Below are 17,717 nucleotides of genomic sequence, written 5' to 3'. Positions count from 1 at the left end.
GTGTTCAAAATCCTGCAGATTACTCATGCAACACCCTTGGTCTTGCAGCATGGGAAGGGAAAACAGAACAAAACAAAACTTGGGTTTTTTTTATTTGTTTGCTTCTTGTAGAAATGCTTAGAGACGCTCCCTCATCCATTCGTAGACTGTGTGCATCTTCTAGACCCATGTCTTACACTTTTGTATCTTTTCCTTATTGAGCTGATTTAAAATTTCTATCCTGAGTATATCCAGAAGGATTTTTAGATAGTTGGGGTGGATCCTATATGACATATCCAAGTTAAAGCCCAGGATCTGGTAACACGAAGGAAATGGTTTGTGTAGCAAGTGGGAAAGTTGAAATTGGTCTTCTTAGAACATACTACAATATTTATTCCATTGAACTGGAATCATAAATTAAATTCTGTTCCATCTGAGTAGGACTCTTCCCCTTACCCACTCCCCTCTGCCCCATTCACCTTTGTATTCCCAGCACCTAGTAATTTTTTAGTACAGTATTTGGACCCCTAGTGGCACAATGGTTTAAGAGTTTGACTGCTAACTAAAAGGTCAGCAGTTCAAATCCACCACCCACTCCTTGGAAACCTTATGAAGCAGTTCTCTTCAGTCCTATAGGGTCACTATGAGTTGGAATTGACGCAGCAGTAATGGATTTTTTATGTTCTATCATGAATATTCAGTGCTATGTTAAGAAAAGTTCCATTAGCTGAGATTATAAAATCTCTCTGTCTTCAGAGAAAATGCAGCAGATATTACATGTTCACCTCATCAGAACTGCTGTGGAAGGGATGGCAGGAAACTGAATTAAGTGACCTACATGGTCTCTTGTGATTTTGTAAATCTGTAACTCTGCAACACATAGAGTTACTGTAAGTCGGTGGCCACTGACAGCAAAGGCAGGTAGGTAAATGGAAATTGAGAACTGTTATGGAGAATGGGATAGCGTTAGGATTTAAAAAACAAACAACAAAAACACCACTATTGCGTTTATTGGCAAAAAAAAAAAAAAAAGCATTTTCATTTTGTGAGAATTTCGGAGCATTTGTATCTCTAAGGAAAGCTTGTCATTGCTTTGGAACTCAGAAATGCAGTTTAAAGAAAGATGTCTGATATACACTGATAGTAATAAAAATTTCATTCCTATTGAACTTGGCTGGTTGTATCTAGCCAACTCAATTTACTTTTCCTTTTAACTTTCATTTAGCATTTAGTACCTGAGGGAGGCCATTATTGCAGATGAAAAGAAGAAGGGAAATCATATAAGTTGCTTATTTGAAGGAAAATGGGGAGAAATTCCTATTCTTTCAAATTCCACCACAGCTGTTCCATTTTTCTTTTCGTTTTTTTTCTGAGAAAGTATACATTTTAATCCTTAAAATTGTCCATATTTCCCATATTATGCATACCAAGATAAAAGCATTCCAGTATAGTTCTAGGCTCAAAAAGGCTCAAGAAAAACTCAATTAATGGTATATATTATAATTCTTTTTAGTAAATAGTCTTATGTTCATTTTAAGAATGTGCTTTATTTGTCCAAGCAAGAAAGCCTGAAGATTCATAGATATATCCTTATTAAAATGTGCCTGTTGAAATTTGACTGATTTTTCTCAAGGTGAGTGAGTGAAGAAGTTGGGTCATTTGTAATGTCATCCAGGCCAACTGTTCTTCATCCGATGATTGTCAGGAAACATTCGCCGAGTGTGTGTCATAGAGAAGAACATCTGTGAGCAGATACATCTGTTTGGTTATGAGAAGGCTGTTATGATCGGAGTCCGTGTGACACACGGTAGCCGTTTGGATAGAGCAGACTAGCCACTGGTAACACCAAGTCCTTGTTTCGGTGAATACTTGTCTTTTAAGAATGACTCTTAGAAAACTAGGCAATTCAGCATGTTTAGCTTTTCTCCAAAACAGAAAGAAAACAGATAATGGATGTGTTTTCAGCCATTTGGGTATAAATTGAGACCTTCTGCTCCACTCTTAGTAAAATTAGACATAATTACGGTAACTTCTCATCTCATTTTTGTGAACAAGAAGTACCTCTATTCCAGAATGACATTGATTCGTTACTTATGTCCAAATAATTAAATAACTGACAAATTAATTAGTGGAACAGAGAATACATTCAGTGAGAGAGCACTTTAACAATTCAGAATGGTGGTGTAATTACACAGAAAGGTATGCCTGATGCTTCCTGGCAGAACCAATTTACATATGAATTTCTAAAGGGTAGCCATCTTTGATAAATTGCTCTATGGTCCACATACAAAGAAAACCTGTATCAGAAGAGATGTATGTATCAGAAACGCTCAGTATGGTACAGTATGTTTTTTGAAAGATCTTGTCCATTCCCATCACTTCACCTAACACTTATGGGTTACTGACTAGCACAGCTAAACCTCAGGCCTGTCTGGAACTCTGTCTGGTATCACCTTCCTGTGGCCATCTTCCACTAAATGCCCTATGAGTATACTGAATGCTGTGGTGTATGCCAACACCAGGTGCCTCATTCTTCCCCAGAGTTCCCGTTTAAAAGGAATGGTGGGCGCTAACATGTACCCAGGCTCCCACAGTCTCATTCTGTCATTTTCCTCATGCCATCTATCTAAACAGTAACCAAGCCTTTTCAGTTCTTCCTCTTAAATAATTATTTGATTTCCAGTTTATCCACATTGCAGCTTCTTTAGTTAAGATGCTCGTCCTCATTGGGAAATATCCCCCCCAACTCCCCAGTGTCTAACTCATGTCATCCTGTTATACCATCTTTTGTACTAAAAATAAATTCTTCTGAATTTTGATGACTGGCAACATCCATGAAGGGCTTTAGGGAAAGCCAAGTATATCTCAGAAGTGTACGTGCTGTTTTTTATTGTAGATTTTGCCTACAGTTTCATGAAGTCATGCTCCTCCTCAGTCTTCTAAGAAAACTAGAACTCACCTGAAACTTTAATCATGGGACGAGACTCAGAGATTTTAGCAGGGATAGAGGGGTTGTGCTGGTGGCAATTTCCCCAGTGCAGTGACTACTGGTGCAATTTTTGACAATTAAAATCTCAGCTGCTTCAATCAGCTTGTTTTCCATAGTGAGAAATTTAATTAAAACAGATTGTGAAAAGGTTATTTATGAAAATGAATTTTAAATGTGAATTGAAAAGCCTAGGGACCCCTTTTTATTTTAGATAAAAAGATGAAGGCTCTGTAATTGTTTATGTCCATTCTGCTGGAAGCAGGGGTATGAGTGGTTTATAGTTACTTGAAACCTTGAAACCTCACAAGTCAACCTTTGTCTTAAATTACTTGATTGACCTATTTTAGAAATACAAAACTTTAGAAAATAATTCCACATTTTAAATTTATGAATATGGGGGTTTTTTTTTTTTTTTTATTCAGGAAGTGGCTCTGGGCCCTGAAACAACAAGGGCCAGTAAGTCTCGGAAAGCCTGTTTGCCTTCGTAGTTAGGTTTGTCCATCCAGGGTGGCTTAGCGTCAGTGCTTCTGTTTGAACTCACTGTAACCAGTGTTCTATATCCCTCGGTGGCTTGGGGCTGAGGGTGGGAGGAGAACTTGAGAGAGGCACGAAATTGGTCGTCTGGTAAAAAGGATTTCCTACTAGAACCCACTATCTTGGTTTTATTGTTTTCTTATAACATTCAGCCACATTTGTATAACTCAGTCCTGGCCTTCAAGTAGATCAGAGTCTAGGAAGGAACACAGTTAACACCCCCACTTTGGATCCTTTTATAACCCCCTGTATCTTTTAGGTCGTGATTCTCAATTATTCAGACCCATGTGTATCCATCCTTAGAGTATTAGAGTACTCACCTTAGAATGATGTCATGGCTCTTTATTGTTTCCCGTTACATTTTAAATTACTGATGGTAGGGGCCTGTCGTATAGTACATACTTAATGTAGTAGATACAGGAAGAAAAAATTGAGTTATGTACATAATATTTAGTGAAGACCAAAAAGGGATGACTAACTGATGGATGGAATGTGGAAAGACTTTCTAGAGGAGATAAGGTTTAAACCAAATGGGAAAGAACACTAGTAGCACTCAGAGAGGACTTGCTGCTGGAAGGGTTTTCCATGAACACTCCATGTGACAGTCTTGGTATGCTGCAGAGATAGCCAGAAGAGTTTCTGTATTGTTGATGATATTTATTATCGTTTTATTCTGTTCTCTTTGTTTATAGGTAGGGTAGAGTGTTACTCTACTTGGAACTGACATGGACTCTTGCAAGAAATTTTAGGGCTGTTGTTGTTGGGTGTCATTGAGTCACTTTTCGACTCACAGCAATCCAGTGCGATAGATTTAGAACTACCCCATAGAGTTTTCTAGGCTGTAATCTTTATAGAAGTAGATTGCCAGGTCTTTTCTCCCGTGGATCAGGTAGATGGGTTCAAACTGCCAACCTTCCAGTTAGCAGATAAGCTCTTAACTATTGCACCATCAGGGCTCCTATTTAGGGCTACAAAAACCCATTGAATAAAACCACATTGTCAGGTTGAATGGCACAGAGCAAGGTCAACTGGCTATCCAGGTAAGGCCTCACAGTGGGGCATTATACTGGGGCATTCACTACAGTATAGGGTCTCGCCCTCAGTTTTATAGGGACAGACAGTGTATCATAGTGGTTAAAAGTCGATCAGAAGCTAAACTGACTAGTTTCAAATTCTCACTCTGCCTTTTAAGTGCTTTGTGGCCTTAGGCAAGCTGCTTAACTCTTCTGTACCTGAGTTTCTAACCTGTAATGGAAATATTTACACTTACTACATGTGATTGCTATGAAGTTTAGATAAATTAGCATATGGAATATACCCTGGCACATAAAAAGTGATACATAGGTATTTTTCTTGTTGTTTGCTCAGAAATCTAATTCTTTAGTTTACCACTGTAACTGTCTTTTAGGTCAGACTCTTGCTAACTATACCCCTGTTGTCGTTAGGTGTCCTTGAGTCGGCTCTGACTCATAGCCACCCTGTAGGACAGAGTAGAACTGCCCCCATAGCATTTCCAAGGAGCGGCTGGTGAATTTGAACCACTGACCCTTTGGTTAGCAGCCGAGTCCTTAACGACTACACCAGTTATGCCCCTAGACACTGCTATGTGAAAAGCATAATAATCTAATACCATTCACCTTGCCAAAATGACTGAAATGCAAAAGGCATTTTCAAGTGTTGGCTAGGATGAGTTGTAATGGGAACGCATCTACACTGCTGTGGGAATGGAAATCGGCACAACACTGGGGAAACTGTTTGGCACCATCCCGCTGAGTGGAGCACCTGCCCCAAGACCCAGCCTTCTACTCCTTAGTAGCCACTCAGCATACATGCCTGCATAGATGCACCCAAAGACTTGTACAAGAATGTCGTCAGAGTTGAAGTTTGAACCAAGTCAGCAGACTCCAAAGGCTGATATGAACAAGTTGAATTAGTCTAGAAGGACAATAATATATTATTCTTCACTGCTATAAAATAAACAGCTTGGGCTGTGACTTAATTGTTAGGTAAATAATGTTTTATTGAAACGATTAAGAGGAAGATTCTTATCTACTACTATTAATATTATTTTTCTCCTTCACTGTAAAATAATTGGGTTATGTGATGTGCTTGTGGTCGTTGGCGATACAGTTGAGAGTACATTGACAAGCAGAGTGTTACTGAGAACCACAGCAAAAGCTCTGAAAAGACCGTTCTAACTAGTCACCCTGTTTGTTTTATAAACTCAAAATAATCATTATAACACTAAGTTCAAACAGGCTTTTAACACTGTATTATATATGAATTTTTAAATATATTTTGAAATAAGCACATATCACCCTGAAACATTACATAGCACAATTATCTCCATTTAAAAGGACTCAAAACCGAAACAGCATTTTTAAAATCACTGTATTTCATTAATTCTTCTGTCTGTTAAAAAAGGTTTTTCCTAGGCTTAAATGTTATGCTCTATTTTACTTGTGATTGAAATAGAATTAAATAGGTCATGCTGTTTCCTTTATCCTGACAAATCTCTTTTTTTCAAAGTAAGGTTTCTTTGGTATGCGGGCAGGTTGGTCTGCGTTTTATAGGTCGGGAGAAGCCAGGGAAGACTCTCTACCTTGTGTTAGAATGTATCTACCCTCACTGCAGCCCTGCCATCACCCAGAGTCCGGGTCACACCGTCACTTACGGTCCGCTTCCACAGTTTTCCTTATCTAAGGATCAAACTCTGAAGTGTAGCTTGATGGAGAGGCAAGCTCTTTTCATGAGGCAACGATGTATATTAATATACACACATTTCTTATCCATGTTTGTCCATTGTTTTAATAGTGTAGTTCTGACTTTTAGAAATAAAATAGAGTTCCAAAGAGAACTTTCTTCCTGGAAGCAGGAAACGCAAGACTGATACTTAATGTTTGGCAAAAAAAAAAAAAAAACACAGGTGAGGCCTCTTTCTAAAATGGTACCATGTTTTTAGTAAGTGTTGCATTCTATAATATTTCTTCAATTTGCATTCATCTCGGAAAAGCACTTGGTATATTTTCTGTCATTTGGTCCTTAAAACCAAGCAAACCCACTGCCATTGAGTTGACTCCAACTCATGGCAACCTTATAGGCACAGTAGAACTGCTCCATGGGGTTTCTAAGGAACGGCTGGTAGATTTGAACTGTTGACCTTTTAGTTAGCAGCCGAGCTCTTAACCACTGAGCCACCAAGTCCCCCTTTGACCGTTAGTTCTTTTAACAAACATTACTCCATGTCTCTCATGTGCCAGGCTTTGAAAATACAAAAGTGTGCAATACCCAGTCCTTACCCTCCAGGACCTTGCAGACCAGTGGGAGAGAAAGGAGACAAAGCGTAACTGCAGGTTCAGTGTATATGCAAGGCATCACAGAAGCCCAGACCAGGGGCGAGATTTGGCCCGCAGGCACCAGAGTCAGTGACCTAAGAGCTAGTGTCGCAGGAAAGCCACGAGCACAGGAATTACAGCATGAAACCTCACAGCTTCTTCAGGGCACTTCACAGGTTGCTGAAGCCTAAGATACAAAGCAGCAGCCCAGGCTGTGTTCCCCGTAAGTTCCTAAGGGCAAGACTGTCAGAGGTTTCAGAGTTTCTTCTTTGTCTTGTAGGAGCCAGGAGAGTGGAAATTTTTAAGCAGGAAGGCAGCATGTTCAGATTCTAGGTGGGTAACTCTGGTTACAAAGTGAAGGACGGTTTAGATAAGGAAGCAGTAGAAAGCCAGGGAGACCCATAATTCAGGTAGCGTGCTAGCCCAGCTGAGAAATTCTGAAAGATTCTAAGCAGTGACAATGGGATGGAGAGGAAGGGATGGACGTAGGAGAGATGTAGGAGATACAGAGTAAAGAAATGAGGATTTGTTGGTCAGTCGGAATGATGGCGGATGGCGGAGCAGGGGGCGTTGAAGCTGTGGAGACAGGAGTGCCCTCAGGGATTTGTGTGGACTGATGAGTTGCCACCATTTTATCAGCTACGGGTATCTCCACTACTGCCTCACGCACAGGTGCAGGGCCCTATGTGAAAAGCGCAAGGAAGGGCATAAGACGTCTTTGTAGCGCATTTTAGCAGGTAAGGGATCCCTATGGACCTTCTTCGTGAGCAGGTTCAGTGGTTGCTTAAATAAATGCTTTTATAATGCTCACTTTCCTCACTTTAGGGAGCCCTGGTGATGCAGTGGTTAAGCACTCAGCTGCTAACCAAAAGGTCAGCAGTTTGAACCCACCAGCTGCTCTGCAAGAGAAAGATGTGACTGTCTGCTTCTATAAAGTTTACAGCCTTGGAAACCCTCTGGGGCAGTTCTACCCTGATCTGTAGGGCAGCTATGAGTAGGAATCGACTGGATGACAGTGACTTCCTCACTTTTAGTCATCCGGGGGCTCGGGAGATGTATAGATTAGCTAAGGAAAGGGAAGGTGAGAAGACTACCTGGAAGAGGGATATGGCATGTTTTTGTTCTGGAGGCATTCAATCCAGTGAGCACTCACTACGTTCCAGGCATGATAATTACTCTGTACCTGGCATAAAAGAAGAAATAAGACAATCTGTGTTCACAGTGTGGTAGGTGAGGCAAGAATGCCCAAGTCATTTCCACATGGCACAGTAACAGGCATGTGTTAGGTAGACTGGCGACATGAAACGTGAATGATGGGCTCTGTAATTGTGGGCCTGAGCAGATACTGTGGAAGAGGAGACCTGTTGGAGCGTTGTCTTGAAACATTCAGGACGCAGAGAGAGCAAGCACAGAGACTTGTAGGAAAAAGTAAGCGAACTAGGAGTAATTGCATTTGAGGCACAGGCACGTGGTGAAAAATGAGGCTGACATGCAGGCTGGGGCCATGTCACAAAGGAAAATCTCTTTAGGAGAAAATGTGGAAATGTGAGAAATTGCACAAACACAAATTTCAAGTGTGAAGAAAATCTTTCAGCATTCCTGAGCACTGCCAACAGTGAGATAAGTTCCCCAACCCAGTTTCTGGCGAGTTTTTTCAAGCATAGGTTCTAAGCTTAAGTTGGTTGGTTGAGTTAAATGCCCTTTAACATTCATCTGTTTTGGATTTTATGATTCAAGTCAGTTATATCTTAAATTGTAGCAAATAATACATTTGCAGTTTTTTAAAATTCTCACTCTAGCCTCAGAAAAATCTAAAAATTAGTTATAAAATTATGTAAGTAAGAAAGATGAGCGTTTGTTGGGAACCAGTTGTTGGGGACTCTAGAAGACAAGAGCATAAGAAAAAAGCGGACGACTGGTAAAGCAGCAGGGGCCGCTGTTCTCGCACAAGCCTGGGTCTTCAGATGCTCTAATCCAGCTCTCCTACCCTCTGCGCCTCCTCATTTTCATCATTTTGCTAAGTCATTTACTGGTTGATCCCCTGCCCAATAACCTCATCTCCTACCTGGCAGTAGAAATAGCGGATGATCAACAAGGATTCCCTCTACTCCCTGACTAGAAACTCCGCAACTTGCTTGAATCACACCCAGCTTTAACTCCTCTTCTGTCTTGGTCTTCATGCTTCCCTATGTTTTTCAAATGTTGTCCACTGAACAAATAATATTTGTTATAATGGGAGGGAGGGCAAAATATCACCCATGGCCAGATTCAGCTGTGAAATCATCATGATAAAAAGCCTGTTAAAAACGCAAACTTAGTCTTTTAAAACCTTTAAAGCAAAAATAAGGAGTCAGTCATTCAGTGACCTAAAGAATTAGAAAATTGAAATAAATTGCTAGCATTATAATGCCAGACAGAGTAAAAAATGAAAAAAAAAATTATTTTATTTTATTATTTTTTTTAATGCCAGACAGAGTAGTTGAATGAAAATGAGTGATTTACCTGTAGGGTTAAAATAGTGTTTTACTTACATTTTGAATTATTAAAGAAAATTCCAGTCGTTTATAATTTTGATTCTTTGTGTAAACACAGAAATAGAATTCTTCACATAAGGAAGCCATATTCGTTTTTTATAGTCATCTGTGTTCTTTTTCAGGATTTTTAGAGCAGTTTAGGTTTACAGAAGAATTGTGCGGAAAGGACGGAGCTTCCACATACCATACACTCCCCCCGCCCCACCAGCGTACTGTATCTGTTGTTATTAACACCTTAGGTTCCTGTGGTGCATTTGTTAACAGTTGATGAGCCGTTATTATGACGAGAAGTTCCTTATCTCTTTCTGAGTTCAAAATTTTCTCTCAGTCTTAGACTTGTGACAGTTTGGTTATGATGTGTCTGGGTGTGCATTTCTTAGAGTTTATCCTACTCTAAGTTCCTTGTGCTTTGTGGATGTGGAGATTCATGTCTTCCATCAGAGTTCAGAAGATTTTTGCCATTATTTCATCAGATATTCTCTCCTCCCCTTTCTCTTTCTCCTCTCTGCCTGCAAATCTCATTGTGAGTGTTAGGATCTCTGGGACTCTGTTCACTTTTATTCATTCTTTTTTCTTTCTGTTCCTCAGACTGGATAATCTTTATTGACCTTTCTTCAGCTTTGCTGATTCTTGTTTCTGCCTGCTCAAATCTACTGCTGAGCCCCTCCAGTGATTATTTTATTTTTTTAAATTTCCATCATTGCACTATTCAATTCCATAATTTCTATTTGTCTCTCTTTTTTTTTTTTTTTAATAGTTTCTGTTTCTTAATAATATTCTTTATTTGGTATGACATCATTCCTTTACTTCCTTTTAGTTTGGTAGAAATGCTTTTACTTCTTTAGCTCTTTAAGCATATTTAAAATAGCTGATTTAATACCCTCGTCTATTAAGTCCAACATCTGGGCTTCCACGGGGACAATTTCAATTGGTTACTTCCCCCCCCCCCTTTTTTTTTTAATATTTGGGTGGCCACTGAAATTTCCACTAAGTTAGCTTAGTGGTCAGCTAATAATTGTGCAGATTTCCTTAAATTCCTAGAGTCAGTAAATCTCACAGTCTTTATCCAAGAGTGCTGTGTGTGTTTTGGGGCACATCTTTAACACTCAGCCAGGCAGTTGACAACTTACTTTAGCCTTTACTTTCTGCTAGTGTAGAGCTTCAAGGTCAGGCACAATTGAAAGCTTAGATCCTTTTCAGGCCTTTCCTGAGCATATACGCAGCCCCACACATGCGCATGACCTTTTAGATTCCCAGGAATATGTCAGAGTTCTTCTTGCCCCTATGGATATCTCATTCCCCCACTTTTTTTTTTTTTTTAAGCTTTTTGACCAGCCTATTGTTTGCCCAGTTTTTAATCTACCACCTCAAACAGCTGTGATCATAAACAGTTGCCACTAATTATTTTTGACAAATTCCTCAATGGAAAAGGCTTTTCATACTAGGCAAGCCCTAAGTCTTATCAAAAAAGGTGGTTCACTGGGAATGGGGTTTTGAAGAAACTCCAGCCCCATTCGGCCCCCTGGAGGCTGCCAGCCTGCTGGTTTTCAACGTGACTACATGCTGTTGCTGTTCAAGGCTACCACAGAGCTAGGGGATGGTGGATACCACAGAGTTCATACTTGTTACCAAGAACAGAGCTAGGGGATGGCAGGTAGCACAGAGTTCACGCTTATTACCAAGAACAGAGCTAGGAGATGGTGGGTACCACAGAGTTTACGCTTGTTACCAAGAACAGAGCTAGGGGATGGTGAGTACCACAGAGTTCATGCTTGTTACCAAGAACAGAGCTAGGGGTTGGTGGGTACCACAGAGTTCATGCTTGTTACCAAGAACAGAGCTTGGGGATGGTGGGTATCACAGATTTCACACTGGTTACCAAGAATAGAACTAGGGGATGGTGGGTACCACAGATTTCACGCTGGTTACCAAGAACAGAGCTCGGGGATGGTGGGTACCACAGAGTTCACGCTGGTTACCAAGAACAGAGCTCGGGGATGGTGGGTACCACAGAGTTCACGCTGGTTACCAAGAATAGAACTAGGGGATGGTGGGTACCACAGATTTCACGCTGGTTACCAAGAACAGAGCTCGGGGATGGTGGGTACCACAGAGTTCACGCTGGTTACCAAGAACAGAGCTCGGGGGTGGTGGGTACCACAGAGTTCACGCTGGTTACCAAGAACAGAGCTCGGGGATGGTGGGTACCACAGAGTTCACGCTGGTTACCAAGAACAGAGCTCGGGGATGGTGGGTACCACAGAGTTCACGCTGGTTACCACGATTCAGCTGTTTTTCTTGAATAAATGCCCCGAGTCACTGCCAGCCTTTGATTCATTTCCAGAGTTCTGAAAATTTTGATTCTGATAGTTTTGCCAGTTTTCTTGCTGCTTTTGTAGAGCGATTTTTCAGAGGTTCTTATTCTGTCATTTTCAGTGATGTCACACCTGTATTTTTGTTTACTCTATAATTAGTGGTATAGTTAAGTGCTAGCTGAATTAATAATTGATTTCTAGAAACTTCTCTGACTTTTCGTACTTCTGTTATGTTTTAGGACTATGATGATGGATATGGTACGGCTTATGATGAACAGAGTTATGATTCCTATGATAACAGCTATAGCACCCCGGCCCAAAGGTAAAAATTATTCCTTATTATCAGACTTCATCACAGACACCTGTGTCCTACTGCATTTGTATAATCTGGGAAAAAGTATGATAAACAACCAACTGGGGTAACTTGACCTGTTTTGTGTTTCATTTGTTTTAAGTGGAGAAGTGTTATTTATCCTACCAAATAGCATGGGTTAAAAAAAAAAAAAAAAACAGAAACCATTGCCGCTGAGTCGATTCTGACTCGTAGCAATCCTACAAGACAGAGTAGAACTGCCCCATAGCGTTTCTAAGGCTGTAATCTTTATAGAAGGAGACTGCCACATCATTCTCTCTCAGAGCAGCTGGTGGATTCAAACTGCTGACCTTTCAGTTAGCAGCTGAGTGTTTAACCACTGTGCCACCAGGGAATGGGTTAGCATACAAGAGTTTCCTGGAATGTTAAAGCAATCAGGTTTTAGAAATGAAAATTAAAATTTTATTTATTCTAAAAATATGACTTAAGCATTCAGTATATTCTGAAGTGGAAAAAGACTGTAACAGTTTGATTCGGAGTACAGAAAAGCTCCGTATTGTCAGTACCTGTGGAAGGAAGAACCAGAACTTCTTTTTTCGTATTTATAGAGCATTTCAGTTTCTCAGCAGCAGTGCACCTGTTTTGTAACAACTTCAAATTCCTATTTGTGAATAATGAGCCAGTTATGATTCCTTTTTAAACAGTGATTTATTCAGAAATAAGTGTTATCAGAGGCAAGACAGAGCTTTATATTTACTGATTGTGATAATATAGCTCGATGTTTATTGATATATGAAGTCAGTGTTTATTCTGTTCAGAATATTTTACCAAATGCCTAGGAACTTGTACCTTTATATTTAAGATTCTAAGTGGAATGACAGTGCTAGACAGACAAAGAACAAAGTGTTGGCTTTAGAGCGATTATGGAGCACAGATCAGTATGGACCGTGTGGTGGTTTTGATGAAGCGTAAACACACCTTCACTGAACTCATATAGTACCAGTCAGGCTTTGAATAAATGGGTCTTTTGTCCGTTGACTCTGGTACTGAAGTAGGCACAGATGTAAAAACAGTTTTCATTTCTGTTCACATCAACAAAAATTTGTTTTTCTTAAATGACTTGTAACAATCAGACAGCCTTCAAAATGTGGCTCTCAGATGGCCCCTTCTAGTGGAAACCTTAGGCATCCTGCTTGTATCCGTTGACGTGGTGAAGGGAGAAGCGCTCCTCACGTTGACTGAGCTCAGAGCCTGGCATTTGGTGGTTGTGGGACAAAGCTTTATTACATATAGTGTCTTACGTAACAACTTTGCCAAGTATGTGGTGCTTCCCTATCTTGTAGCTGACAATCAGGAGCCCCAGAGCCGAAGATTAAGTAGTTTGCCAAAAAATCACACAGTAAATGAAAAAAACAAAGATAAAATTCCAAACCAGATCTTCAGACTCTAAGATTTTTACTCTTTATACTTAAATCCTTCACTAATTTTGTTTAAAAAAAACTGTCCACAGAAATCTTGAATTTTCAGTCTAAATATTCTGGCAGAAGCAAGTCTTCCACCTGCACAATAGTTACCGAGTGTGGGCCACGTTTCCAGCCCTGTTTCAGCATGTTTTATAAGGCCTGCAGTGTGGATCGTGTGAATGCTTCATGCCTAACAGCGACCCTCTAAGGCAGTGCTGTCACTGTAGACAAGGAGACTGAGTCACAGAGAGCTGCTGGCACTCCCTGTGCGTTTCTAGGTCTCACTCTTCTGTCAGTTCTGCCCCCACATCCATTATGGTATTCAGTGTGTTGGACTTTCACATGCAGGTGTATTTCATTGCTTGTACCGTATGAATGGTTTGTGAACAATTTGACAAAGCAGTTATACAGCCGGATTGACTATAGTGATGTTTACAGTTTCATTCATTTTGTAAAAAGAGGGAACCTGGTATTTATTAAGTACCTACTATGTTCCAGGCACCATGCTAGTGCTTTATATATTTAACTTTTGTTCATCTTCACAGATACCAGTCTAACCCTGTGCAGTAAATATAATTATCTCCAGTTAATAGATGTAGAAGCTGAGACATAGCCTTTTAATGAAGCACATATGTGATACAAGATGATTATCCAAATCTTATATTTTTTGATACTTGGTGTGAAGAAGCAAATTGAAAGCATTTACCCTGTTAAATGCTATGATCTATAAAAGGGAGTGATATCACAACTGAGAGAGATCAAGATGGAGCCCACATTCGTTTGGACGTTACTCTAGATGATGCATAGAGTTTAATTCTTTTATTACATGCCTTGTTTAACCCAAATGACAGCAAGAGATAATATATTTGTTTTACAAGTGAAGAAACTGAGGCTCAGAGAAGTAAATTTGTAAATCCAAAATGTAAGCCTAGACCCCAAAAGCTCATGGCCTTTTCACTCTAAGCTGTGGTAATACAGTAATACGATTGACCTGAGGCATTCACTTCCTTGGTTATTTATTCACCAGTGTTTGTTGAATGTCTGCTTTGTGCTCAGCACTGTGCTAGATGCCGGGAATACAAAGATTTTTAAGACAGAAACCTACTCCTGGAAAGCTCACAGATCAGGAGACGAACAGAAATACTTAAATGCAATGCAATATGGTAATCATGATGAGAAGTCTGAGGAAAAAAAAAAAGTCACTGTTTCCAGAAGACCAAAACCCAGTCCAAGCCTGTTGCCATCGAGTCAGTTCCAACTCACAGTGATGCTCTAGAACAGAGTAGAACTGCCCCAAAGGGTTTCCCGGTCTGTAATCCTTATGGATGCAGACTGCCACATCTTTTTCCTGTGGAGCGGCTGGTGTATTTGAACTGCCAACCTTTTTGGTTAGTAGCTTGAACTGCCAACCTTTTTGGTTAGTAGCTGAGCACTTCACCACTGTACCACCAAGAGTCCTTATTTCTAGAAGACAGCGCTAAACAGGTCGGGAACATTGGGGATGTTTCACTGAGAAAGAGACATTTAGCTGTGATTTGAGGGGTAAGGAGGAGCCACCAGGCAGGCAAGGAAGGGCATTTCACAAGCGTGGATATAGCAAGGCTGAGAGGCCTGAGATGCGAGTTTCCTTTAGGAGCTACACATGTCTCTGTAGAGTGCGCAATGCCCAGCAGTGGTGAGAGGGAAGACAAGGCATGTCACTGAGCAAGGGGGTGAGGCTTGGTACTGTGGGCAGCAGTAGGGAGCCATTGAAGAGTTACATGCGAGGCAATGATGTGCTTAGGCTTGAATTTAGAGAAACGAATTAGATGTCAGTGTACAGGCTGGATTGGCAGATGGTGAGCTTCAAGGAAGGGACCAAGTAAGAGGCTGGTGCGTTATAAATTATAAGCCTTTAAATGTCAGACAGACTTCTGAATGAAGCATCTTGCATGACAGTCGACTGCCACCGTAGAAGTGGTCTTTGCAGTTCTACACCTGGTCTTGCCTGGAGGACCAGAGAGAATTGTCTGAGAGCAGCACACTGGCAACTGCAGAAATTGCTGTTTGTTTGGTACTCTGCTCATTTAATCCTCATAACCTGAGAAAAAACTGCTTCAGAGAAATTAAGTAACTTGCCTAAGACTGTACAGCTTATAAGTGAAGGAGTCAAGCTTTGAAGCCAGTCTTAACTGTCTGCACGTGTCTTTTCCACCACTGCACTCTCAGGCCTGACTAAGCAGCCGCTCTAATGAAAATTGAAATGGAGCAGCAATACTATGGAGGAGGATGAAGAAATGGTGTTAGGCACATACTGTAACCTTGGTCTGAGCACAATGCTGTATGTCTGGGAATTAGAAATCTAATATAAACCAGTTGTTGTTCTTGTTAGGAGCTACTGAGTCTATTTTCAACTCATAGCAACCCTGTGTGACAGAGTAGAACTGCCCCGTGGAGTTTTCTAGGCTGTAATCTTTAAGGAAGCAGATTACAGCCTAGAAAACTGTATGGGGCGGGCATTTCTTCCATAGAACCGCTCGGTGTGTTCAAACCGCCAACCTTTTGGTTAGCAGCCGAGTACTTAACCATTGTGTTACCAGGGCTCCGTAAGCCAGTTAGGATAGCAAATTTTCAAATCATCCCCAGTATCAAATAAAACCCAAAACCCGTTGATTGCAACTCATAGCGACCCTATAAGACAGAGTAGAACTTCCCCATAGGGCTTCCAGGGAGCGCCTGGTGGATTTGAACTGCTCACCTTTTGGTTAGCAGCCATAGCTCTCAACCACTACGCCACCAGGGTTTCCAGTAATAGGTATTAACAGGGAAAACATCATGCCCGTGATATTCAGCTATGGAGTCTTTACTGTGTATTTGGCACTGGGCCATGCACCTTACATAAATCCTCTCTCCTCTCAGCGTCTCCTCTGGTGTCACTCATTTCAAGCCTAAACATATCATTACCTCGTGGAAAGGTCCACCAAGGTTAAGTAGCTTGTCCAACCTGGTAAGGCCACAGCACAAACCCACAGTGGCCCGAAAACCTTCTCTCTTGTACTCTGCTCCCTTGCTCTTCAACTAGCCTTTTGTCATGGTTTTGATTTCAGTTGCTGGAACTAATTCATTAGTGTTTCCCACATACAACGTCCCAAATTTAATGCTTTGTGATAATCTGCTTCCCTCGGGAATTATGCTTCAGTCTGAACTAGATGTTTTGCCTCTTTAGACTTTGACTGCCTTAGTCAGCATGAGAATGCCATTTGTGCCACATACAGACATGACAGCTAGACTACAGAACTTTGTTTCTCCAGTTTTAGATCCTTTTGTCAAATAGCATAAGCTGCCTCTGCTCTCGGGGAGTACACAGCCTTAACATGTCACTAACAGATGTAACACTCGGCATTTGTAGTCCACAGTGTCTTGATTTTGACACTTCAGTTTCCATAGAATTAATTCATAATTTGGTAATCAAAATTTGAAAGTAAAATTCTGTGCTATAGTTGTAGATCAGTATTAGGCAGAGTTCTCTACTTGATCTCCTTTGAGAGTCCAAAGCTCTTTGGTGATTGCCCTCTGAGACCTTAGAATGTCATGAAGGAGTGCTGAGGTGAAGGTGAAACTGGGCTGTCTCTTATGGTAGCCACCAGCACACAGTAGCGCGTGGTTGTTGAGTGCTTGGGATTGTGGGTAGCGCAAACTGAGATGTGCTGGGAGTGCAGGCTACATACCAGATTTCAAAGACAAGTATGAAAAGAAAGAATGTGAGATAAATATATTATTAAAATTAATTTCACCTGTTTCTTTTCACTTTTTAAAATGTGGCTACTAGGAAAATTTAAGTTATAACTGTGGCACGCATTTTATTTCTGTTGGATGGCTCTGAGTTACAGGTTTCTGGCTGTCTGTCTCTGGTGCCTTAGCACAGTGATCTCCTGGGTGGGGTGCACACACCTGCAGAGGCGAGCCAGGCAACCCACCAGGTGCAGAAAGAAAAGCAGAACGTGTCAACTTACGCTTTGTTTTTAATCTCACCCTTCTGTAGTTTATATTTTGTGTGTTTTATACTGTATTTAAGATACATTAATACTGTTGTGTACGTATGACATATAAATATATCATGGTGGTGGTTCTGTACCGTCAAGTTGATTCCAACTCATAACGACCCTGTAGGTCAGAGTGGAACTGTCCCATAGAGTTTCCGAAGCTGTAATTTTTATTAGAACAGATCACCAGCTCTTTTCTCCCTCAAGGTAGCTGGTGGGTTTGAACCGCTGAC

At 40.8% G+C, this 17,717-nt stretch overlaps 1 protein-coding gene across 7 annotated transcripts in view; it reads left to right on the top strand.

The window, feature by feature from the left end:
- KHDRBS3 (KH RNA binding domain containing, signal transduction associated 3) overlaps positions 1-17,717 on the top strand; it is a 185,196-nt gene that overhangs the window by 123,060 nt on the left and 44,419 nt on the right. For all 7 annotated transcript variants that reach the window (XR_007513244.1, XM_049853671.1, XM_049853668.1 and 4 more), the window contains one exon: positions 11,926-12,008. Coding sequence is in view for 6 of the 7 variants with exons in the window: in XM_049853671.1 (XP_049709628.1) it covers positions 11,926-12,008 (83 nt within the window). In the remaining variant the exon portion in view is untranslated. The remainder of the gene's footprint in view (positions 1-11,925; positions 12,009-17,717) is intronic.

The sequence above is a fragment of the Elephas maximus genome, chromosome 15, assembly GCF_024166365.1.
Source record: "Elephas maximus indicus isolate mEleMax1 chromosome 15, mEleMax1 primary haplotype, whole genome shotgun sequence".
NCBI lineage: Eukaryota > Metazoa > Chordata > Mammalia > Proboscidea > Elephantidae > Elephas > Elephas maximus.
The sequence above is the reverse complement of the archived record's forward strand: the minus strand, read 5'-3'. Positions and strand labels throughout refer to the sequence as shown.